The 26,426-nt window shown below is 33.8% G+C and overlaps 1 protein-coding gene across 1 annotated transcript; it reads right to left on the bottom strand.

The window, feature by feature from the left end:
• Positions 1-5,089: 5,089 nt before the first annotated feature.
• Positions 5,090-6,328, bottom strand: LOC130676939 (uncharacterized). The gene has a single exon (XM_057483447.1). It carries the CDS (start codon positions 6,326-6,328, stop codon positions 5,090-5,092), a length of 1,239 nt encoding a protein of 412 aa, XP_057339430.1.
• Between the last annotated feature and the right edge of the window lie 20,098 nt (positions 6,329-26,426).

Below are 26,426 nucleotides of genomic sequence, written 5' to 3'. Positions count from 1 at the left end.
CTACTGTGTACATTTCCCATTTATTTGTAAGGTTGATTCTTTTTTTTCAATATAATGTGAGTAATTTACAACCTATACTACAATATCATTTTTTCTTTACTCAACTATATAATTACTACCTTAATTTGTTACTATGCCCACGATATAGATGCAAATAACACCTATTTCTGGGATGCATTGACTTCAATTAAAAGGGAGGAAAATATGGGTTCACGAACAAGAAAAATAAGATAGACATCAACAACCGACCAAACCTAATGAGAAAAAAAAATAACTGGGGAGAAAGGGAATGAAATTTAAGCCTGTATGGCGAAGGAAAAGGTGAGGGAGGTAAAATCCCGCAAGATTGGTAAGTTATTCAATTTTCCTTTTTCTCTTTTCCAGATTAACTTAATTATACTAAAGAAAAATATTTTATTTAGATGAATTGAACTGTCGTCATTCGTCAACTCTGGAATTGTGTGTACCGAGGATAACCAGACTGCAACGTTACTCTGTCCACAAATAGTCGTATACTAGCTAATTAATTATCATCACTACTTACCACTATCATTTACATCTATCTTCATAATAATTTTATCTTTATAATTATATAATTCTTTACTTCCTTTACCCCAGCGTTTCTTAGCATAAAATGAATCTTTTATTTATACTTACACTCTTTCTCGTATTTATTCCCCACTCAATTTTATTAAACTAGACACAACATGCTCGCTTCGCTCGCCTTCATTCTTTCAAAAATCCCGCCACTATCTCAGTCGACCAATCGACAACCGAATAAAATAGTCACAGAAGCGACGTAAAACGATACGACATCCGGTCATCAACTTTTTAGAAGAGGATATCCTGTGGAATTATGCACATTCATTCGTAATTTATATTCTTAACTTAAATAATGCTACAATTTTTATTATAAATTTACTATTATCACTTATTGATTAATTTCTCGAGCCGGAGAAAGAATTTATCGAAGTTTTAAGTATATGATCTGAAGCCATGCAATAGAAAGTAGCAGAAAGTAAAAGTAGAAGAATAGGTTACCGGTAGCGGGTTTTCATGCAATGAAATATTTAAGTTCTTCCTCCCGGTCTCTTATTCTAACTTTACTTTGTTATTATTACAACAACAAAAAAAAATCAGAGGGTGAAATTCGAGTTAATAATATTCTTTATTAATTTCGTACGCAATAATTGATACATTCAATAATCATATTCCATTATTATATTTTTTTATTTGTCATTTTTTTCTAATCCACGTATTTACGACTATTCCTTTTATTTTCACTTCTTTTCCACACTTAGAATAACTGGTCCATGCCTGTCATCTTGATGAGCTCTTCATTATTAATATTACTAACGATTTCATCCAATACATACTTTGGCAAATCTTCTAATGGTATCTCGCTGTATCTTGACACGTTATTTAACACCCGAATAGCCCGTTTGATAAGCTTCTCCCTGTATCTTGCCGCTACAATTTTTTTCAACATTTAATTCCCATAATGGCCGATCTTTCCTCGTTGAAAATTTCGGACAAAATCCTTATGCCTCATAAATCGCCTCATACCTTCCATTGATGCTTTCCATACGTCGATAGGTATCACTTCTCCTCCCCCTTGACGTATTAACACAATTTTCTTCATTTCCTCTACTTCCTCTCTACATTTTACGTCATACTCTTCTTCATTTTGCTTTAAGTACAACAATTCCAGCTCCAAATCCTGGTTTATCATATCTCCCATAACTCTTTTCTTTATAAGGAACTGTCTGATTATCAAATGCGTCCAACTGACATGTCTCTCAGTGACTGACCACATTTCGTCCGGCTCTTTTCCGTATCCTGTAGGCAAATCATCATCTTGCCGCGCATATCTACAATACTGTACCACGTATCTTCCCTTTTTATCTTTTAAATTAACATTCGCCCCATTTTCTAGTAGCACCGTTACAATCTCATCATATCCTTTTGCCCCTGCTAGGTGCAATGGTGTTACGCCCCCCTTAGTCGTCTGCTGATTGACATTGGCTCTAAATTTGATTAACATTCCCGTTATTTCCATCTTCCTTATGTGATCCGGACTATACAAATTGTTTCCTTCATACCGGTGAGTCAAAATTTTCTTAAATATCATGAACAGCGGTGTCATTCCATGGCAATCTCTATGATTCACTCTAGCCCCTTGCTTTAATAATGCATTTACTTTTTCCGATTGTCTATATTCCACCGCGTAGAATAATGGTGTTCTTCCTTTCTCGTCCTCCATGTCCATATTCACATCGTGTTCCATAAACAAATCAAATATTCCCATGTACCTTTGTCGTACGTCTAGATGCACAGCTGTTACTCCTTCACGATTCCTTGCCTCTATTTCGACTCCATTCTGTAGCATATATTCCATTATCTCTGCCAGCCTTGTCCTGTTTACTCCTGTTTCCTGTCCAGCAGCGATTACAAGTTGATGTATTGGTCGATTTCCACTGTCATCATTATTTGCATTGATATTTGCACCTCGAGCTATGAGTAACCATGCTAATTCCGTGTTTAGTAGATAGGCAGGGAAGGTTCTGGCTCACTTGGGGCAAGATGGGCATGATCTGTTGTACCGACGGATGGTAAGTTATCGGCGGATGGTAAGTTATCGGCGGATGGTAAGTTATCGGCGGATGGTAAGTTATCGATTGTCGATAATGTATCGATAATGTATCGACCGTTGGTTATCTGGGGCCTTTTTGACATCATTTGAGCTTATCTGGGACCTTTTTGACATCATTTTGAAGCTAATTGACGTTATCTGAGATCTTTTTTACCACCTGAGCTTATCTAGGGTCCGTTTGATGCTAATTGTCAGCCATTTTGAGTTCTTATCTGCCATTTTGAGCTCGCGTTGGACGTGAGATTCTCTCCCCTCTTTTTTATTTTTTAACTGCGTAGTAGAATTTTCAGATGATGACTCATCCAGTTCCGAGAAAAAAACTTTCTATTTTAACTGCGTAGTAGATGACGTCATCTATCAGGTTTGAACTTGTTTTCGGCCTAGAGTGGGGATACTGAGCTGAGCGCTGAGCTCGCAGCAGCAGTCAGTCTACATTGAGAAACGTTCTAGTTAACAGCTTGTGCAAATGGATAATAAATTCAGTGAAAGTGAAAGAATTTTTCTCTTACATAACCGGCCGTACACTGATAATCTTGACGATATTATTGAATCGTTATTTGGTGACATACCTCCCGAGGATATTGGTAAATTTATCAATGACGTAATTGCATTCGACAAAAACATTGAAATTATTGAAAGTGCGCGAGAAGTATCGTGTCCAGGCTGTGTTGAAAAAAAAAAGTTAGCGAAGAATCTATTTGAAATTAGTGAAAAAACGGAAAAACTGCAATTACGCATGCTTGGAAAGTCATAAAAAATGGGTCCTCACGGTTCAAAGTATGTAAGAATTATTATTTTAAAAACTATTATTTTTCTAATAACTTAACTATAAATATTTAATTGTTAATTTTTACAGACTTCATGTATGCACTGATGAGTGTAACCATGATGCCCAAATCGAGTTTGAGGATATAAGCAGCGAAAGTGATATTTTTGATGACTACGGCGACAACGACAACGACGCTATCCCAGATTCCTATTACTTTAGAAAAGCGAATGAGGAAAGAGACAAAGAAGTGGCTATTCGAAGGAAAGAAATCAACTTACAACTTTCTCATTGGAAAGAATTATTATCAAACTTTAATGATCGCAAAGATTATGAAGAAGCGTGTCATGAAATCACATTCATATTAACTAAGTCATTGTTCAAAGCTAACAAACCGCAATAATGGAAGTAATAATTGATTTTGTGGGTTTCGAGATGCCTGATGGTAGATTTGTGATAAAAGAACTTTGTGCTAGTGATATTTCTGTTAAAGTCAATCCATATAAACGTGTGCAATGTGAACATTGGTTATTCGAACCACCTTTAGATCAGATTGATGTTGCAGTAATGCAAAAAAGTGTTGATCATTGTGGACTTCAACATTCAATTTCATGGACATCTGGTGTGCAACCATATGAATCATTGAAAGAAAATCTAGATATTTTGGTGAAAAATGCACATTACTTTTACGTTCAAGGTGAACGAAAGAAAAAATGGCTTGATGATCTAATTGACTCTGTTGTACCTATAATTGATATGGAAAAACTAAGACATTTTTCTCTATTTGATGCTTATGATTTTCCAAAACATCGCTGTCCATACCATGTTCATCATAAGAAAAAGTTTTATTCTTCATGTGCATATCAAAATGTTCAATTTTTCAAGAAGTGGTTTTGGACTTGTTATGGAAACCAACCAACCTATGAAAAGTCGGTTCAGATCTTCAATCAGTTGGGGAACTTACTGTGTATGGATAATCAAGATATCGCATGTCTTGATGTTGCATTTATCATTGAAAATGCAACCCAACAAATCGATTTCGCTTGGCACAAACTACCGGAACGATTACAAAATAATGAAAAATTGATTGGCTATCAAAGGTGTCGGGATCATTCTCTTTTCTATGATGATATCCCTGATAGCCTTGCATATCCATTTAGAAAAGATTGCTGCAATTGTACTTTTTAGGTTAAGAAAAATATCTATAGTTTATTATGTATTTGAGGTTATGTAAGACTGAAAAAATGTATATTTTTAGGTTAAGAAAAATATCTATAGTTTATTATGTATTTGAGGTTATGTGAAATGAAAAAGTATTTAAGGTTATGTAAGACTTAAATGTATATTTTAGGTTAAGAAAAAAATACTATAGTTTCGTATGTATTTGAGGTTATGTAACATATTTAAGGTTATGTAAGACTTAAATGTATATTTTAGGTTAAAAATAATAAAAACAATATATGTCAATATAAAAAAGTTTATTTATTTATAAATGTAAGTTTTTTAATTAATACAGGTTCAATAATTATATTTAATTTATTAATTCTTTGTTTAAATCGTTCTTGATCTCTTGCTGCTTGTTCCCATTCGCCTCTTCTTGCTTGCTCGTGTGCGAATCTCCATACATACATATAATGTATGGTTGGCGTTGGATTAAAATTTAACAGTCTTCATATTAGTTTTCGTACGATACTGCTTATAGGATTATACTCGACTATACGATCATGTATAATGAGGCAATAAGCTGATGTCTGCGCAGGAAATTGATTTGCAGATTCAAATTCTAGGCGAATGTCCACTGGTCCAGATTTAATTGATTCGTTTTGTTTCGAGCAATCGATAACATACAGTGGTGCTTGTTCCAAAAATTTCTTCTTTGTTAGCAGTGGCTCAGGTTCTTTGTTGTAGTATGAAATTTGGAAATTTATATACATATCATACAACAGAGCATATTGATTGTTTGCAATGTTGAGGTTTAAATTCCCATAAGGATAACTCTGAGAGTTTAAAAATAATTTTATATCTCTGATGTTACAATGATCAAATACGCTAGCATTTTTAGTTGCGTCATTTTTTCGTGCTGTTTGAAATCCAAGAATGACAAAACGTGGTTTCTCGAGCTGCGTAGAAGTTTTGACTGCCCATATGTGCTTCGAAGTATTTGGTAATAAAGGATACTCGTACAGCTCCCAAGCACGGAAACTGATTGAGATAGCTGGATCACTTGTAATATAATTCAGAGCTTCAATTTTTTGTTTATCAGCCATAGTCACATATGGTACAATCCACTCGATTTTTTGCAGTGTAATTTTAACAGCTTCAGCATGAGCTCCAGCAGCAGGTGTAGCCACAATGTATGCATTCAAATCGGAATTTGATCTTATTAAAATCAATTCATGCTTTGCGTTGATGACAACTTTATGGTAATCTTCAGCAAATCCAAGCAGGAGACTCAGTGGTATAGATACATCAAAGTAGCCATTGTCATTGTGTAATTTGTTTACAGCTTCATCCATAATCCAGCCTGAGTTCTCGAGTGTATTTTGTTGAGCTGGACTCAGTGATGTATATCCTTTCATGAGACTTGTGATGCCGACATTTTTATTACGATCAATCTCAACATCATTGAGCTCGTAGCGTATTTCTTCAAACATATGACATACTGTCATGTTTACCATGTGAGTAGTTGCACTTACAGCTGTACCATCAGATTTTGTAAATTTTCCATACACATGCAGTGTACTTTTACTTGGAAGTAGACATAAATCTTGATGTTGAACGGTAATTCTTATTTCATCGCTGTTGTTGAATGTTGATGAAGCATACGGGAGATGAGCATGTGCTTCATAGTGTGCAATCGACTCATCAAAAATGATTTGTCGTTGAATATTTAAGATTTCCGCTGCCATGGTCGTGTACACGTTAAACAGCAAAAATAAATTTTTATTTTCTTAATTTTCCACGTAATTTTAGTCCTAGGCTCTGAAGAAACTGAGCGTTCTGATGTGTTAACACCTTGTGAGGTACTCGGTGACTGATGTTGCTTGACCATGTTGCTGTCGTTTTATACCCAGCACCACTTTTTGTTTCATACACGATACCCATTATTTTATAGACTTTATATGCAGTCTTATGGTTATCATTTCACCTCTGAAATTAGCCAGTTTTCCGTCTTGATCTACAATTCTCAGTCTGAGATTTTGTATTGCTTGTACGGCGATCGGTAGATAAATGACGTGTGATGGTAATTCAACAATCTTATATCCTGGTGGTACACTTGGGAAAAATTCATGAATAGTGTGAACTTTGTGTTCATTTATGTAAGCACCAGACGTGATGTTACACTCAACTCTCAGAGCATTGAGTTTTAATATCTTCACCGGTAAATCTGATGAGTGAGTTTTATGTGGCATCAGCTTCCGATTTGTAAATCCCAATAGCCGACCAATAGAATCTTGAGGTGTAAAATTTATAAATTGATCACATTTTATCTCACTTCTCAATTCATTATTATTGGCTTTGATGTTGATGCTGAGTCTTCGTAATTTCTTTTGAATATATTTTTCAATGTCAGTTATCTCGTAACTTCCTGTTGGTATCGTCAAGACTCTCTCTTCAATAGTTTCATATTTTTCAGCTTCTATATTCTTTTCCGTCACTGAGATATTGTCATCAAACTTTGTAATTATTGCAGCATTTCTCTTAGCTCTTTTTTTCTTGACTATTTTTTTCTCATCAACATTATTATCAACATTATTTGTATCAATTTTTTCAATATCAATATTATCCACAGGATAAGAGACATAGAATTTATTAGCACCCACATCAATATTTGGTATCGAATTAAATGTTAATAACTCTACAAGTCCCAGAACATAATTTTTAGCTTGTGATAATTCAATTGGAGGGAAGTAGTTAGCCTCTAACTCGGATGAAGATCCTGTCAGTGTTAATGTGAATGACTCAGCCATGACTGATGTGCTGTACACAAAGTCACATCAATTTATAGTTGTCCAGTGAGAAATTTGAGACACAAATGTCCACATATAATTGTATCAAAATCCTGATATCTTTTGTGATTATATTTCACGCTACCAACATCGAGATATTCCATAAGATCTTGTGGTGGTTGTAAATTACCAAAACTGTCAAAATAAATAACTTTATCATTATTTTTCTTGTATGCAACCCAGTGAGTACCAGGTCCATGTTTATCATCAAGATTAATAATAGCTGATTCATTTTTTCTCGGTCCAGTTTCAGGTAAATCGTTTCTCATAAAAACACCACGAAAGTTTGGAATTTTTAGAACTTTAGCGTACTTCAGTAAGTCGATGTTTGTGAGTGCTCGATGTGGTAGCTCTACTTGTTTTTTGACTTGCATCCTCTGCCTGCTGGATATGGTCTCAAATATAAACCCATACCACGTCTATAAGGCTTCAAGTATAAACCTTTACCCATAGATATTTGTTCCATTTGCAAATTATGACGTTTGCTCTCATTCAATCGATTTTTAGCAGCACTCGCATCATTTACAGCTTTTGCTATACCAGCAGCGCCTCCAGCTAAAGCTCCTGTTGCACTCAAGCCGGCAAAAAGTGGTATCAAAAATGGTAGTATACCACCAACTTTAGATGGAACTGGTAAAATTCGTGGCAGCCTGATATTTTTTTTCCCACCAGATTTTTTAACCGCTTGACGAGCACCCTTCAATGCTGTTTTGATTGGATCACCACCAGAAGTCATGGACTTTTTGGCAGCTGTGACAACTTGTCTTAGTGCTACTTGTTTCTTCACACTTATCTTTCTCTTGCCAGCCTTTCTCTTGCTAATCTTCCTCTTACTGGGCTTTCTCTTTCCAGCTACTCTCTTCTTCAGCCCCATACCAAATCTTTTTTTCATCTTCATGATTTTATTTACACTCCACGCAGCAGCTTTTTCACCAATACCAGCGTCTTTTGCTTGATAACGTTGCCACGCCTTCTCAGCAAGTATTTGATCAGCCTCGTGACGTGCATCCAAATTTTCACGATTGTACGAGTATGCGATATCGTGTTCTTTACACGCAGCGTCTAGAGGATTAATTCCAGGATCACCACGAGCTAATCTCTTGGCTAGCTTTGTGCCTGGTCCACAGTACTGGTATCCAGGTATATGTAGTTCAAATGGCAGCTTATTAATTATACTGTTTACAAAACCTCTACCACTGGTATTCACACATCTGCTCTCCATAGTAGCAGCATCATGACTGACTGAAAATCCTATAAAACCTGGTACTTATACCTCGCTGAGTGAGTTGTTGTTCTGACCGGAAACTGTCAACATGGAGTTTAAAAGTCAAGAGGCCAAGTTGCCAGTAATAAATTTTGATCAAATTGTTCAAGGTACGGGGGTGAAAAAAGTCAAGAGACACGGTGCTTTATTGCCAAACAGTGTACGTGCTATATTTTGTGGTCCATCAAATTGTGGAAAAACAAATGCTCTTCTGTCACTCATCATACACCCCAACGGCTTGAGATTTGATAATATTTATCTCTACTCAAAATCTCTAAATCAACCGAAATACAAATTTTTAGAATCACTACTTAAACCAATAGAAGGTATTGAATTTTTTACATTCAACGAGCACGAAGAAGTACTGAAACCTGAAGATGCAAAACCAAACTCATTGATGATATTTGATGATGTTGCTTGTGAAAAACAAGATCATATCAGAGCATATTTTTGCATGGGTCGACACAAAGATGTTGACAGTTTTTATCTCTGTCAGACTTACACACGTATCCCTAAACATTTGATACGTGACAATGCAAATTTTATAGTTCTCTTTCGTCAAGATGAGATGAACTTGAGACATGTGTATGATGATCATGTAAATACTGACATGTCATACAATTTATTCAAAGACTTGTGTTCAGCATGTTGGAATGATGGTGGTAAATATGGGTTTGTAGTGATTGACAAAGACAGTGAGCTAAATAGTGGAAGATATAGAAAAGGATTTGATTGTTTTATTAGTATAAATTAACTTGTACTTGACGAACAACAATCAGAATTTAAGTGAACTCTGACACATCAACATGAAGACTGAGGAACTTTCAAAGCAACGAGATGTCTTACATCAGATATCTCAGGCTAGTGATGCTATCCGACGGAAGCACAGAATGCTCAAGTTGGGTAAAGACACAGCTGAGAAGGCAATGGGTGAAATGTTCAAACCTATTGTTACACCTCTACAAAGTCTAGTCGAATCATCAAAACATAAAATCAAACAAGAAGTCAAGTCTGAAGTTGAAGAAGAAAATAATTCAACTGTGAATAATAATAATACAGAACTTGATGATGCAAGTAAATATAACAGTATCATCTCTGAAGATAGAAGCGGGACTCTGGAAGAAACACAAATATCACCTGCTGCATCAAGTACCCCTGCTAAGTCAGCTAGCAGTGAAATAAAATCTTATTTATCTAAAGTGTATAAAAAAAGTAAAGATATTGATATGAGATATGGTGTCCGTCGATGTTACAATGATTTTTACATTGGTGATTCTGAAATAACTTTTGATGATACTGTGATTAATATAAAAAATAAAAATTACTCAGTGACTCCTGGTTTATTGGAATTATTATTTAAAAAATCTCCGGATGATTCGAAAGTCACACAGAATGATAAAAATAAATATCTCGAAATAATAAAGATGACAAATACTCATAGAAAAAATTATAAGCCAGATAGTAGTTTTTATGAAGACTCAACAATCAAGTACAATAATTATATTGCTGATTTTCTTGCTAAAAATGCAAACTTATCAAGAGGTAAAGGATTACCTGATTTTATGATTGCGAAAAAGAAAAAAGCACGTATGGATTATGTCTATTGGGATGATCCAAATGAACTAGTTGACCGTCTTCGTTTACTCATGGCATCTCAAGCAGCTGGGAATCCAAGTCACACCAATGAAATCATATCAATTATTGAAGAGCTACGAGAAGCAGGAATTATTTATTAGCAGCCACTGCATCAAATTTATGTCATTTACACGCCAACTGTTGAAGTGAAAAGAGCAAAAATGAGTATCGATATTTTTGGTCGGTCACTACCAACTGGTGCTGCAATCAGTGGACCACCAGGACCACCTGGACGAGGATTTCAGATAACTGTTGATGGACAGTATGATGTTGAGAGCAAGAGACTGTGTCATGTTGGCAAACCAGCTGAAGACAGTGATGCAGCAACCGTCAAATTTACACGTGATCTTGTTCACAAAGAGCTGTCTCTATTGTATGATAGTATGAGGAATGATCAGTCAGAGATCATTTCACACTTGCACTCTCAAGTGGTAACATTGGATTCTGCTGTGACGCTTTTAAGAAAAGAAAATCAAGAATTAAAAGTTAAAATAAAACGTATGAAGTCACAAAAAGACTTAATCAGTAGAAATACACAGAGAATAAAAGAACTGGAAGCTAAAATTTTTGTTGACAATGGAGGACAAAAAATCAGTAATAGCGTATGAGTTGCACAGACCAGCACGCAGAAATTATCAACGTCGTCATGTTGACATACGAGCACTTGATGAAACTTGGCAAGCTGATCTAGTTGAAATGATTCCTTATGCATCAGTTAATAAAGGAAACAAATACCTGCTAACTGTCATAGATATTTTTTCAAAGTATGCTTGGGCTGTACCGATTAAAAGTAAAAGTGGCAGTGATGTCACTAGTGCAATGAAATCTATATTTCAACAAGGACGTGTACCAAAAAATCTGCATGTTGACCAAGGCAAAGAATTTTACAATAAAGAATTTCAAGAACTGATGAAACGTAAAAACATCAACATGTACTCAACATTCAGCAACTTGAAGGCATCAATATGTGAACGTTTTAATCGAACACTTAAGAATAACATGTGGCGTCAATTCACTGCTCCTGGTACCTATAAATGGATTGATATATTGGAAGATTTGATACACAAATATAATACTAGAAAACATCGTACTATTCAACTGGAACCTATTGATGTAACTGCTAAAAATGAGAAGCAGATATTTGAAAAAATATACAAACCTCTTCAAGCTCAGCGGCAAGCACGAAAACATAAATTCAAAGTTGGAGACAAAGTTCGAATCAGCAAGTACAAACATGTATTTGAAAAAGGCTACACACCCAACTGGACCACTGAAATTTTTACAATCAAGACAGTGCAGAATACAAATCCAACAACATACAAACTTGTTGACTATCAGGATAAGCCAATTGAAGGTGGATTTTATGTTGAAGAACTCAGCAAAGTCAAGCATCCAGATGTCTATCTAATAGAAAAAATTATAAAAAAACGTGGAAATAAATTATATGTAAAGTGGCTCGGCTTCGACAGCTCTCACAACACCTGGATTGATAAATCAGACCTGTAAAAAAACTTATTATGTAATCTTATATTCTAATAAATAAAAACAAAATTTTTAATTGTATATATACATTTTTTTATTTTCAAACCTTAAAACTATTTTTACAAAAACTTAGAAATAATTTTTATTTACATAAGTTTTCTTTTTTTTATTTACAACTATTTACATAAGTTTTATTTTTTTATTTACAACTATTTACATTAATTTTCTTTTTTTAATTATTATTTTATCATCATCATCATCATCATCATTTTTTTTATAGCCCCATGGTAGGGTGTCATGGCTACCGTCAATGAGCTGGCGCTTATCATCAGCCCAGCTCAATGCAATTTTATTTTGCGCAATTGTCCTAACATCATGTTTTTTCGATTTTATTAAATATTGTTTTTTAGTTAAAGTCGCATGATTATTTAAACATTGCATGAAATCATCAAACGTGATTGTTTTCAAAGTAGGACCCTTGACCCCCTTTGCTCGCTTTTTAGCCTTTTTGTTTTTAAATGTTTTAAATGCGTATAATTTAGCCCTGAGTCCAGTGAATTCAGTCATGATTTCACCATTATTCTCATCCTTCATTAGACCCAGGACTTTTTTATTGGCTTGTGGCATATTGTAAACATTATCAGCGGGGTAGTCTGAGGTGTCGAACTTTGAGATATCACGTTTGATGATTTTATAAACATCTGGCACAGTAAAATGATAGATGAGACTGTCTGTGTCTGTGTACATTAATTTCGACTCGTCGTTTTTAAAGTTCTTTTTTACATAATTATAATGAAAATCATAAATAAAAGTTTTAGATAAATCTAAAATACAAAAGCCCACATAGATAGGTTTATTGAAACAGACTTTTACTTTCTTCATCTCAATAATTACCATATCTTTATCAAACATGGTAAGACTATGGAAATTTGGCTTACATATCAATTCTTTGACCCCATATCTACCCTCCCATTCGGTTTTTAATTGTACATCTTTGTGCTTTCTTACATTTTCCATAGTCTTACCAAATACTGCGTTGTTCATTAGTTTATAAAAATTTTTTTCAAACTCATTCTTTGCTAATTTTCTACAGTCGGTGTTTTTATCAATATATGATTTGAGCCATGGTGATTGTTTGAACTGTAGTACTCTGTGGACTTTTGTTAATTTTAATCCTAATTCTAGACATTGTTTTAAATTTTTATAATGTATTATATAATTTTTTTTATTATACAAAGTTGTTGATAATTTTGAGTGCTTGGATCCTGGCGGTACAAAGTGCTCAGGACACAAGGGCAAGTCTTTGTGAAGTTCATGTAACTCTTCAGGATAACTTAAGTCTACTTCTAATATATATCCTATATCATCATTATCATTTAAAAATTTATTTACATCATCATCTACATTTTCCACCCACTCAAATGAACCTGTCGGCAGTGACATACTCATTGCTGCGCCGTATAAATTATTTACATCATAGTACATCAAGTATGATTCAGCTTTGCTTGGATCAAAGTCCTCACCCATGTACCGATTATTAGCAGCAGCATATCGGTTTGTACACTGTGATACCCCACCTCTGATTCCTTTCTCAATAAAAAGAACCATTTCAGGATCAGTTAAAAGCTGAAGTTCCACACCAGTGTATTTCAACATAGCATCATTAGACAGACCAGGAGCTGTATAGTAGTGTAATGGATCTAAGCTGTAAGTTTCAAAGCAGCTACGTCTAAAATTTTCAAACACATCTGCTAGAAGAAGTACATCAGTTTTAAGATATAAATCCGAGTACTCTCCTAGTGTTTTAATGTTGAATTTATTCCAGACTAGCTGAGCAAAGAAATAATCCTCATCAGAGACACTTTCATTTGTTAATTTTGAGAAGAATGATACTTGATCAGGCAATTGTTTGTCATTAAGCTTTTCAACACTGGATATATATTCATAAGGAAATATACCTTTGCGTGTAACTAATTTAAATTCATCCGGGTCGGGATAGTGATGTTTCGTTATAAGCTTTTTATCATCACCAAGATTTGAAGCTAATTTTTCAAGGCTGGATGCCATAAATCTGAATGAGTCTATGAAACGTAATGTTACTGAAGTATTTTCTATTGATTTTGTGAATGATATATATTTTTCTTTATTAATTGGTAGCAGAGTTACATCACCTTTAATTAATGTGGCTAAACTTTTAATTAAAAAATGTGAATCATAGCCTGATAAATTGTGAAAGACTATGGGAATAACATGTGACTTGGGATAATTAACATTACAAGATATATGTGCTGGGCCGCGATAATTACCAGTGAAATGACAATGATCATAACACTTGTCGGTATTTGTTGTAATTATTTTTTCACAAATATGACAAACAGTTGCCTGATCATGTGTCACTTGCTGTTGTTTAGTGAGTGGTTTCATTGGTATAGGATTTTTCAAATATCTTTCGTATTCAATAGCTAATTTTTCCAACTTTAAAATAAACCACCCAATACAAAATTTTGAACGATTTAATTCGAATTTAGATAATTTATTATCATAACTGCAATGTTGATAGAATGCTACACTGTGTGGAACATGCTTCTGAGTTTCATCATCTCCTGGGGTTTTTTCTAGTGTACATTCCAAGTCTGCATATACAACAAAAGGCATGGTATCTTTATATCGATAGTTTTTGAATTTTAAAATTTGATCTTTTTCCTTTGGAAATGTCATATGGACTTTATTTATTTTAAAACAATCAGCTTTGTGATTTTCATACGAATAATCATATCTGAAATGATTCAAGCATCTATCACAAAAAAATAATTTGCATGTTGACTTGGAAATTTGTGATCGAATTAATCGTGAAAGATCTTTGATCAAAGCAAAGTGAAATTTAGGTTGAAAATTTTTGATATCAAAATCTGATTTATTTAATTTAATATTCTGCTGGATCATCAAGAGATGAATAACTTTTTTATCGGACTTTATGAGTTTACTTAAGTATAATGGAATTATTGTACTTTTTTCAGATTTTTTATTACAAAATTCTGACTCGATCCCATAGACATTGATTGGTAAATCATTTAATTTTTCAAATTTTGGGATATCATTTAAAGTGATTGGAAATTTTATACCTTCATATTTTAATATAGAGCTGAAGTGAGGATATGATGTTTTTCTTATAGGATTACTATTATCAGGATGTAATGCTGCTACAACGCTCCATAGAAAACAGTATTCATCAAAATTCTGAATATTTAATACTGCTTTTTTCGCTTGTATGTCCTTGGGTAGCTCTATAAACGTTGAATCTCCAGCTTGAAGAGGCGCATATCTTGACATTGTAATGATTAAACTGTGGATTTCAGTTAAACTCCACCCTGAGTCTTTTTGATTAAATTCCTCGACTTTCTTCAACAATTTATCATTAACATGATCTTTGTACCAAGTAGCAAGAGATGTTGCGGGTAAAATTTCTCGGCTCTTGGCGTTAAATGTCTTTGTTTCTTCAATGACATTTTCAGCTTTTACATTTCTAAATTTGCAAACTAATTCAACATTCACTTTAAGTCCAGGAACATCTCTGAGCATATTCTCAACTTTTTCAATGATCAGGTCTTGAGCATCATCAAGAAAAGCACGAAGATCAGTGTGAGCTTGATTCACCGCGCATCCTGATCTAATATTATTTGAGAATGCGTTTTCAAGATCTTGCCACTTGATGAGGCACCGGTTTGCACGCAAATCACCACCAGTTACTTCTCCACTCAATTGTGTAAATTGATCAGCATACCAGTATAAAAGTACAATATTTGCGCGTACACTTCTTCTGACTTGAACATTTATTTGAGGATCTTGCAAGATCTCGTTGAAGTAATCAATTGTATCTGCGCACACTTGATAACACTTCTGACAATGTTCTTTAGCTAATGGCTTATCACGTAAATCATTAAATGATTTAATTATTGAATCTACCGGACGCTGAAGCGCCGCAATAAAATCATTTTGTGCCATTTTTTCAAAAGTTCATCACTAAAGTCACTGTTTATAATTACACTTGAAAGTTTATCACTAGTATTGTTTATTAAGTGGTTTTTATATAAATAAATTAGTTCATAAAGTTTATTAAAAAATAAATTTTTAAAAAATCACTAAGATTGTTCATTTAAAAATTTATCACTAAAACACTTAAATTATTTATATATTGTTCAAATAACCACTTAAAAATTGTTTATCACTGCACTAGTATTATATATAAATTTTTAAAAAATCACTACGATTGTTCATTTAAAAATTTATCACTAAAACACTCAAATAGTCACTTAAAAAATTGTTTATTAAAAAATTTTTTTATTAAAAAAAATTTAAAAAAAATATAAAATGCGCACACACAAAGACCTTTAAATCGTGAGAGATTCGTACTTCATTGAGTGAACTCGTACTTCTTTTTGATGAAGTATGCTCTTGCGCGGTGCTTTTAAAGGTGGGGCGCGACTCATCAACTGCGCAGTAAAAAATTTTATAGTTCTCAAAAGTACCAACCTAATGAAATAAAATCTCCAGAAACTTGTAAAAATTCCCTAGAAAATAACAAAGTACCAACCGTATAAAACAAAATTCCCTGGAATCTTGGCCAAAAAATTCCAAGATTGTATCAACATAACCTAAGATCTAGATGGCGCGACGGAACGTTTGACGTCATCTATTACGCAGTTAAAAATTTAACTAGATGAGTCATGATCTAAAAATAGAATCGAGTGAGTCATCATCTAAAAATAAACTCTCTGGAACATTCTACTGCGCAGTTAAAATAACATTGGAAAGTTTTTTTCTCGGAACTGGATGAGTCATCATTATCTAAAAATAAACATTCTACTACGCAGTTAAAAAAGAACAAAGGAAAGAACAAGTTCAGACCTGTTAGATGACGTCATCATCTAAAAATAAATATTCTAGAAAATCTAACTACGCAGTTAAAAAATAGAACAAAGGAATTTTTTAAGCCAATCAAATTAATTACAAAATAAAGCGGTGGAGGGGATAATAAAAAATAGTTGAGCTAAATTTTTTAATACTTCAGTTCATTGTTGACTGTTGTTGAGATACAAGCTATAAAAATGGAAATGATACTGGATGTACAGGGATTCAGAGGTCCCGATAATCAGTTTATCGCGAAAGAACTTGCTACAATTACAATTCAACATGTAATTGATGATATTGAAGAGTTATCATGTACATTATTCAAGCCACCTTATCACTGGAAATCATTATCACATCAATATCAACGTCTAAATACTTGGGTAACACACAATTATCATGGAATTAACTGGAATGCTGGAAATACATCATATTATAATCTGAATGAAGTAATTAATTATGTAACACGTAATTATAAATATATTTACGTCAAGGGTTATGAAAAAAAGTTGTGGATAAGAGATTTAATTGATCATGAGAAAATTGTGATTGACTTAGATGACTTCAAATGTCCTGCGCTAAAAAATTTAAAATTATCCAACAATGATTTTTGTAAATATCATTGCCAATTAAATAATAATAATAATTATTCATGTGCACTTGAGAATGTAAAAATGTTAAAAGATTGGTTTGTTAACACTCAATAAAAACTTTAATTTGAATTAATAATATTTGAATTTTTATTTTTTTTAACCTTTAATAAAATTGATAGATTAAGTTATTTATATAAATAAGTGATAAATACAAAATAATTAGTTTCATTTTCAATATATTTTAAGTTTAAAGAAAAAAATATTTGTCAGGTATGTATAATTTTTGAATTTTAAATTTTTACCGCCAAGAGTATAATTCTTTATTAATATTTTTTTAAATATGTTGATTAATTTTTTATATATTTTAAGTTTAAAACGAATTGCTTAATTGATTTTGAAGAAACAAACATTTGTCAGGTATGTATAATTATTAAATTTTTACTTTCATAGGTTTAATTTATTCAAATTTGAAATTTTTACCGCCATTATCGATCACTAGTATCGATGTGTGATATTAGTCTATCTCAGTAGAGGTCGCCTCGGTAGATATAACAATCAATTTTTATTCTATATACGATTGATTGATTCGCAAAAATAATGCTCAATATCGTATCAGGATATGTATTTGATTATATTTTTGATACAAAGTAAATCAAAAAATGTTTACTGTCATTTTTACATTATAACTTGCTGGTAACAATACAACTACGTCATAGTGTAATGGACCAATCAGGACTCAAGTTTTGAGACCTTCTGCATTCTTATTGGTTGTCCAAATTAGACACAAAAATTATTTACTCTGGGAGATACAAATCTCTCAACTTAAATCCAAAAGCGTCTAAGCTCATTCAGTGCCGGTCGCTGATTTTCTACATTTTGTAAGTATCATTGTAATTAATTAGACTTTGATTTATTATTAATCGACTTAAAAATCTATCAATGTATAATTGAATATAAAAGTTAATAATCAAATTGTTTAGCAAAGTAATATAAAAACATATTAAGGTGGAACATGGCATCAGTTAAGTGTATATTGTGTGTTACTAGTTAAATGATGTTTTTTATATTTTAATTGGATAGTCATAATTATTATAGAAAGTTTTTTTAGAATTTATATTTATATATAAATATATATGTACATAATTTTGAATTATAGATAAAGTACATCAACATCAACAAATGGGTAATACATTGGGATATGAAATCATCATTCCTAATCAATGGGTGAATGAAGATTTCCATTCAATATTAAGATTAATAACGAACTAGTTGGGATTGGTAGTACGTGGTGGAGAATCTTTTCATGGGTCATTAATTTCAATAAATAACATAACCACAGTACTTACAATTGTACAGAATAATTTTTCTTGGTGGTTTAAGATCCCAGGGGATCAAATTCCTTCACCTGCACATTATCGATTCTCAGGAAATCTCCTTGTCACCATGTACCCAGAACTTTATGATTCATACAATCAAAATTTAATACAAGCTGGACTGGTAATGCCTGGTAATATTTTATTTGTTAATAAATTTTAGTTTTTGATATAGTGTTAAAAATATATATTTAATTATAAAAATCATTATTTTAGTTTATCCATCCATGGGAGCTATTCTTCGGTATGGGGCAATTGTACCAAAACCATGGTTGATGAACCGTTCAATATCAAATCTGACGAGATTAATAACCACTCAATTGCAACCACTATTAGCTCAAGATGTAGATTTCGAAAATGCTGTGGTAGTGGTGGATGGTATAATCACAAGATTATGGATATCAAACCAATGTTTGACATGGACATTTTTAAGATTGACTGATGATTCACCAAATCCTGTGACTTACCAAATTGTTGATAATTGGACTGCTGGTTTATTTAGAAACATGTTGCATTATCATCAACAACGAGCAGATGATCTTGATATAATTGCGGAAATTCAAGCTCCAGATCTTATTGATGAGGGGTTCGATGAAATCTTTGATGATTAAAAAAGCTTGATTAAAAATTAGTAATTAAATACAACTATAATGAAAGTGATATTTAAGAATCAAAAATATTTAGTTTCTCATTATTGTTTTTATAAAAGTGATATTTAAGTTTAAAAAATATTTCTCAGCGGTTTAAGTCTATTATTTAAAAACTGTTTTAATAGTCGATTTCAATGAGCTGACTGCTTAAATAAATACAAATACTTATTTTTTAAGTTTTTGATGTAAATAATTACACATCACCATTATTATATCAAGTCGGAAAAAATATTTCCTAATGATTAAAATTTTATTTAAAAACGATTTTTAATCGTTAATTTAAATAGTCTGACCGCTTCATTGAATACACTTGAGATATAATAAGTTTCTAACTGAAATAATCAGAGATTATAATATTGAACTAATGCTAAGTTTTAAGAAAAATACAAATATTTTATAAATTAAGCTACTATAATATTATTTTCGTTTTTACTACAAAAGCTTATAATTATTCAAACTATGAAGAAAGTATAAATAAATTGAAATATGATTATATTGATTTATGAAACTAATAATTATGTTTAAAAATACAAATATTTTTTATAAATTAAGCTACTATTATATTATTTTCTTTTTACTGTGAAAGCTTATATTTATTCAAACTACGAGGAAAGTATAAATAAATTAAAATATGATTATATTGATTAATGAAACTAATATTTATGTTTAAAAATATAAAAATTTATTCAAATAAAATATGTATTAAGTATATTTGATTAGTTTCTTCAATTTGTACCTGTTTATGCCATTTTAATAGTAAAAATATGTAACTTAATAATTTTTTGTTGATTTTAGTATCTTGACAGTTAACAATTTTTTATTAAGCACAAAAAGTTTATCTTAGCATACATTGATATTTTTATTATTATTAATTCAACACATAGTAATGAAGTTTTATACACAAACTTACACATATAGATAACATGTCTAGGTTCATAAAGATGAAATGGAAAGGAAATAGAGTTATATTTTATTAAAAAATGAGTATTCTGAAAAAAAAGTTCATTTATAATTATCGCGTGACAAATTCAAATCTATTGTATTTGGATCCATGAAATAAAAGATAAAGATTTTTTTTTGACGCCATATCGATAAGAGTTTTTAATTTATCTTCATGAGCTATCAATTCGTTGTTTGTTCTAGCAGGAAAGTAAATTGTGAATTTATCATCCAGGTTGGCAACTACTTTAGGCCCATATTGCGTTGAAATTTTTTTAATTTCAGTTATTTTATATGTCTTGTCAGCTTCTAATTCCTGAAGTTTTTTGACAGGTAAGATGTATGCCAAGGTGTTGATTTCGTTGATTTTTGATAGATCCATCTTGAAAACTAGTAATTTAATTAGATAATTTTTTAATGCAATTGATTACAATTCGCTAAAACAATATAAAATAATACTTACTTAATGTAGGATTAAAATAGATCTTAATTAATAATGAATTAAAAACAATTTCTTATTGATAAAATTAAAATTTTAATTTAATAAGCCACACAAGTTTTTTCACTGTTAACTAGAACGTTTCTCGATAAAGACTGACTTCTGTAAGCTCTCGAGCTCAACGCTTAGCTCAGTATCCCCACTCTAGGCCGAAAAACAAGTTCAAACCTGTTAGATGACGTCATCTACTACGCAGTTAAAATAGAAAGTTTTTTTTTTCTCGGAACTGGATGAGTCATCATCTAAAAATAAAAATTGTACCACGCAGTTAAAAATAAACAAAGGAAAAACCAGTTCAGACTTGTCAGATGACGTCATCATCAGATAAAAAGAGGGGGAGAGAAACTACACCACTAGATGGCGTGCTCTCGCATGCTTCTCGCATGTACCCTTACATACCCCAGTTTCAATATATAAAACTTTAAATCATACATTTACGTGTACATATTGTATTAATCAGGCTACGCTAGTGTCAGCTCTGGGGTTACGCACAAACATGATGTCAAAACCTGTAACCTGATAGGCAAGCCGAGAACCCACTCTAGTCATTAATGAAATTGTACATAATTTTACATAAATTGTACATTATTAAAAATTGTACATTAATAAAAATTGTACATATTTTTTCAAAAAATTTCTCGCTAAAAATATACACGAGGCGCCATCTATCACGGACTCAAAATGGCAGATAAGAGCTCAAAATGGTTGACAATTAGCATCAAACGGACCCTAAATAAGCTCAGGCGGTAAAAAAGATCTCAGATAACGTCAATTAGCTTCAAAATGATGTCAAAAAGGTCCCAGATAAGCTCAAATGATGTCAAAAAAGCCCCAGATAACCAACGGTCGATACATTATCGACAATCGATACATTATCGACAATCGATAACTTACCATCCGCCGATAACTTACCATCCGCCGATAACTTACCATCCGCCGATAACTTACCATCCGTCGGTACAACAGATCATGCCCATCTTGCCCCAAGTGAGCCAGAACCTTCCCTGCCTATCTACTGTGTTTGAATATTTCAAAATTCTGCATAATGGGACTATGGAGTTTGCGTGATTTGGTCATTTATATTTGCATTATGCATAATGAGAGCCTCCACCGCCTCTTCCTTTTTTCGTAGCAGTGCCCTTATAATTAACGCGTATCCTTCCCTCCATTCTGGTACAAATGACAGCCCATATCGTCTTATTATTGCCGCTACGTCGTCGCTTCCATTGATCTCTATTGCTTCATACATCAGCTGTTTCGCCTTCTCTTGCTCCATCTTTCTTCTTCTTTATTTATCTGCCAACAGAATAAATTTGATCTATCATTGTTGTAGTGATTTTTGCACTTTATTTTAATAGTAATATCGTCTATCGTCTTATTATATCTCCAATTGTGGATTTGCTGAATCAGACTCTGGAGCAATATGTGCCAATTTTATCTTGTCTTGATGAACTACACGTTTTTTTCCTTTAACAATTAACTCGACATTCTTGTTGTCAAATACTCTGACTATCTCGTACGGGCCGTCATAATGATCCTTCATTTTGTCCGTCCTTTGCTCTTTTAGTAGCCACACCCAGTTACCGACCTCAAAAACTCTTTCTTTCGCATTTCTGTAATAATATTTTTTTGATCTTTCTTTCGCTTTTTCCAAGTTTTCTTTCGCTAGTCTACGAGTTGTCTCCAGCGTGTCAACCAAATCATCCAAGTAATCATGATATGATCTTCCGCACCCGCCGCTCTTTCTCGTGGAAATTCGGATGGCACTAGTGCGGGTCTCCCGAAAACGAGCTCATGCAGGGTATAATTTGTCGCCTCATGCACCCCCGTGTTATATGAAAACATCGTAAAGTCAAGCCATTCATCCCATTCTCGATATCTGTCTATAAAAGTTTTTAAATACTCCGTAAGAGAGTGGTGACTCCTCTCAATTGACCCATTAGACTGCGAATGATACGCTGTTGTATTCAAATGCCTTGTTCGGAACAGATTACAGAGACGCTGTATCGTATCACTCATAAAATTTGTTCCTTAATCAGTCAAAATTGCTCTTGGTGCCCCGAATAAGCAAATTACTTTTCCTGCCAATGCCTTTAATACATCTTTAGCTTCCTGTTGCCTGAGTGGAATTGCTATCCCGAATTTTGTTAACAAATCCTGTATAGTCAGAATATATTTGTAACCCCGCCGTGTTTCTTCTCGTGGCCCATAAATATCCATGGAAATTTTTTCAAATGCCGTTTCCGGTGTATCAGTAATCATCATCGGCTTCTTAGGCTTTACGCGTACCAACTTTCGTTGCTGACAAATAAAACAATTTTTACGAAATTTCTCACATCTTGTTGCATCGTTCTTCAGTAAAATCGAGTTCTTATTCGGCGATATGTCTTTGTCATTCCTTTGTGTCCTTCAACCGCAGACGTATGATACTCTTTCATCAGTGATCTTCTGTTAATAGCTTTAGGTACTTCCAATTTTCCACCACATACCGTTATTTCTATATCCTGTTCCTTTACAATTCCTCGTAACTTCTCAATGTAATAATTTTGCAATGCATTATTTAAATGGTCACTTCCCGTTGGAACTCTCAAAGTCTTATACTCTTGTCGTTTTACAAGTATCCCCAATGACTCCATAATCATGTCTATTATTTTTCCTGATGTACGACCACTAGCATCCACTGTGTAGACCAACCCCAATCCGTGTCTTTTCCGTTTATTTATTATCAAAATATCACCTTTTTTCAGCTGAGTTCCTTGCAAATTTGCTATATTTATCCACTTCATTTCGAGTAGCACATCCGTTAAGTCTGAATTCACATCCCCGTGACATGCTGTTTCGAATGTTTCAGCCTTGATTTTTCTTCCGGGTTCGTATATTGATGGTCATCCGGCATATCCCATTCGATTAGTGAGTCACCCGAATCTGACTTTAAATCCGTGGAGTCGTTAACACACAAGTGCTTCTCGCTTTAAAATCTTCCGATAACAGGAATCGCCATGGCTCGTTACCATTCTTGCCATCTTTTCCATCGAAGTTTTGTTGATACTCAGTCCCGAATTTTCGTGCTCCATTGGCGCTTCCGCATATCGCTCCAACTTGCTTTGTGTCAACTCAGGCTTCTGCACTTCAATTATTTCATCTCTCTTTCTCTTTCTCCCCTTTTCTTTAGCAGCTGATAATTCCTTGATTTTTCCTTTTGCCGTTACCCTGCCTTCTTCTGACGGTTGTTGTCTCTCTGCTTCCTGCCTCGCATTTTCACCTTTTTCCGCTTTTTGCATCTTCCCTTCCATTTTTGCTTTATTTTTACTCCGTTGCGGATGACTACTGGCAATTTGTGGTTCCGCTCCAGGTTCTGACGCTGATCCGGACGGCACGTGATACTCCCCACTTCCATCACTTGCCGTTCCTCGTGCTGACTCGCTGTCACTGAGGGGAATCCGTACCACCTTCCTGGGTCGCGATATACTTCCCCTTGGAAGTCCACTCCGTCGCACTCCTTTTTGTTGTTGTATACCCGACGGGCCCGGATTTTGAGAAATCACAGCTGGATTCGGCTTATCATTTCCTCTCGTATCATTGTCAGTCCTCATTTCGATATCAGATTCTCCCGAGGATGTATTATATTGATGATCGTCCGTTCTTCGTAATTTCTTCTTTAAATTTTTGACCTTTCCTCTCTGCCCTCTTTCATCAGCTGATGAGTGTGCTGCTGATGTTTCTTCTCTTGCTCTTTTACCAACATTTACTTCCACCATTGTCAATAATTCACCGTTTTCGTTTCTCACCGGGTTCCGTGATAAAGCATCTGCATTTGTGTTATTCTTGCCTGGCCGATGGATAACTTCATATTCATATTCTTCTAATCGATTTACCCATCGCCGAGTGTGCTCTCCAGAGCTTTTTGTAGACTTGAGCCATTGCAACGGTTGATGGTCGGTAACTAATGTAAATTTCTTACCAAAAATATATGGTCTGAACGTGTCAACAGCATACATAATAGCCAACAATTCTTTCTTGGTCACTTTGTAATTTCTTTCTGTCTTTGACAAAGCTCGAGAAGCATAACTTATCGCTCTATCTTCTCCAAGTTTCCCTTGGCTTAGTACTGCAGCCAATGCAAAGTCTGACGCATCTGTAGCGAAAATGAACGGTAATGCAAAGTTCGGATACTGCAACATTACATCTCTACATAATTCTTCTTTCAGTATTTTAAATGACTTTTCTTGAGATTCACCCCATGTAAAAATAGCGTCTTTTTTCAATAAATCAGTCAAAGGTTTCGCTTTACCTGCAAAATTCCGGATGAATCTTCTATAATATCCTGCAAGTCCAAGAAATTCTCGCACTTTCTTTTCGTCCGTTGGTCTCTTAAACATTTCGACCGCTTCCACTTTCGCCGGATTCGGTTTTACTCCCTCCGCACTGATTATATGTCCCAAATACGCAACTTCCCGCCGTAAAAATTCATACTTTGCCGGTTTTAATTTTAATCCCACTTTTTGAAGTCTATCAACAAATTGAAAATATTTTTGACAATGTTCTTCTAATGTTCTTGCATATATTACTGCGTCATCGACATAAATAAATAATATTACACCTTGTGTAAAATTAGAGGATAAACTAATTGGATCTGGTGTAGGTGATGGTAATTTTAACAACTAAAAATTACACACTTTTGAGGTAAAATAAATTAACTATTTATTTACACTTTGTACAGAATTATTGTGAGAAATAATTATTATTATTAGCGAATTCAACTTAATTAATACGCGAGAGCGAATGCAACGTAATAAGCACGTATTAAGACTCAACACGTGGTTGATAGCGGTTAATTTCACGCAATTAATTTTATTTTAATAACGCGTGAATAAACGATTTATTCATTCCCAATAAATAGCAGCCTTAATCCACTGACTAAATATTGAGAGTAATTAGGTGAGCGGTTTACTATTTTATTAGCACAAAGAAAACTTGAATTAATTAGCGGTTTTAAGCACGAGGTGAACTGTAGAAGAGCACGTTGTGAATTAATGAGAAAACGTCGTAAAATGAAAGCCCACAAAGGTTTCCTTGTGACGTCAGAGCGGTAGACCAATGAGAAAATTAGAAGGCGACGCTAACGAGATTTCAGCCAATAGTAAAAATCCACGTAGCTTGATGAGATCTTGAGCCAATGAGTGCGTTTCATGTCGCAACTCTTTTATTCATTGTTGGAACTAATTGATTTGAATGATGGATTTTCCTCATTGGCCAAGATCTCGCGCGTAAGTTCAAATAGCGAAAGTGCTGCCGACCTATTGGTGAGGCTCGGCGTTCTCAGGTGGTAGCGAGTTTGCTCTTGACTGAACATTCTCCCCAGCGCTGGCGACGGTGTCGACAGGATTGTCATCTGGAGAGTGAACTGGCAGCACGCACAGTTTAGCGATTGGTCGAACAAGTTCCGTGGTAGCGGTCTTCAGGGTGACTACTCGAGTCAACCCATCTCGTCCTGGGTGTAATGCGAGTACTCTAGCGAGTGGCCATTTTGATGGTGGGAACCTCTCATCAGTCAGCAGGACTAATGAGCCCACTTTGATAATATTAGATGGATGATGCCACTTAGAGATTGATTGATGTCGTCGTAAGTACTCAGACGACCATCTAGTCCAAAATGT

The sequence above is a fragment of the Microplitis mediator genome, chromosome 11, assembly GCF_029852145.1.
Source record: "Microplitis mediator isolate UGA2020A chromosome 11, iyMicMedi2.1, whole genome shotgun sequence".
NCBI lineage: Eukaryota > Metazoa > Arthropoda > Insecta > Hymenoptera > Braconidae > Microplitis > Microplitis mediator.
This window is presented reverse-complemented; position numbering and strand designations above follow the sequence as displayed.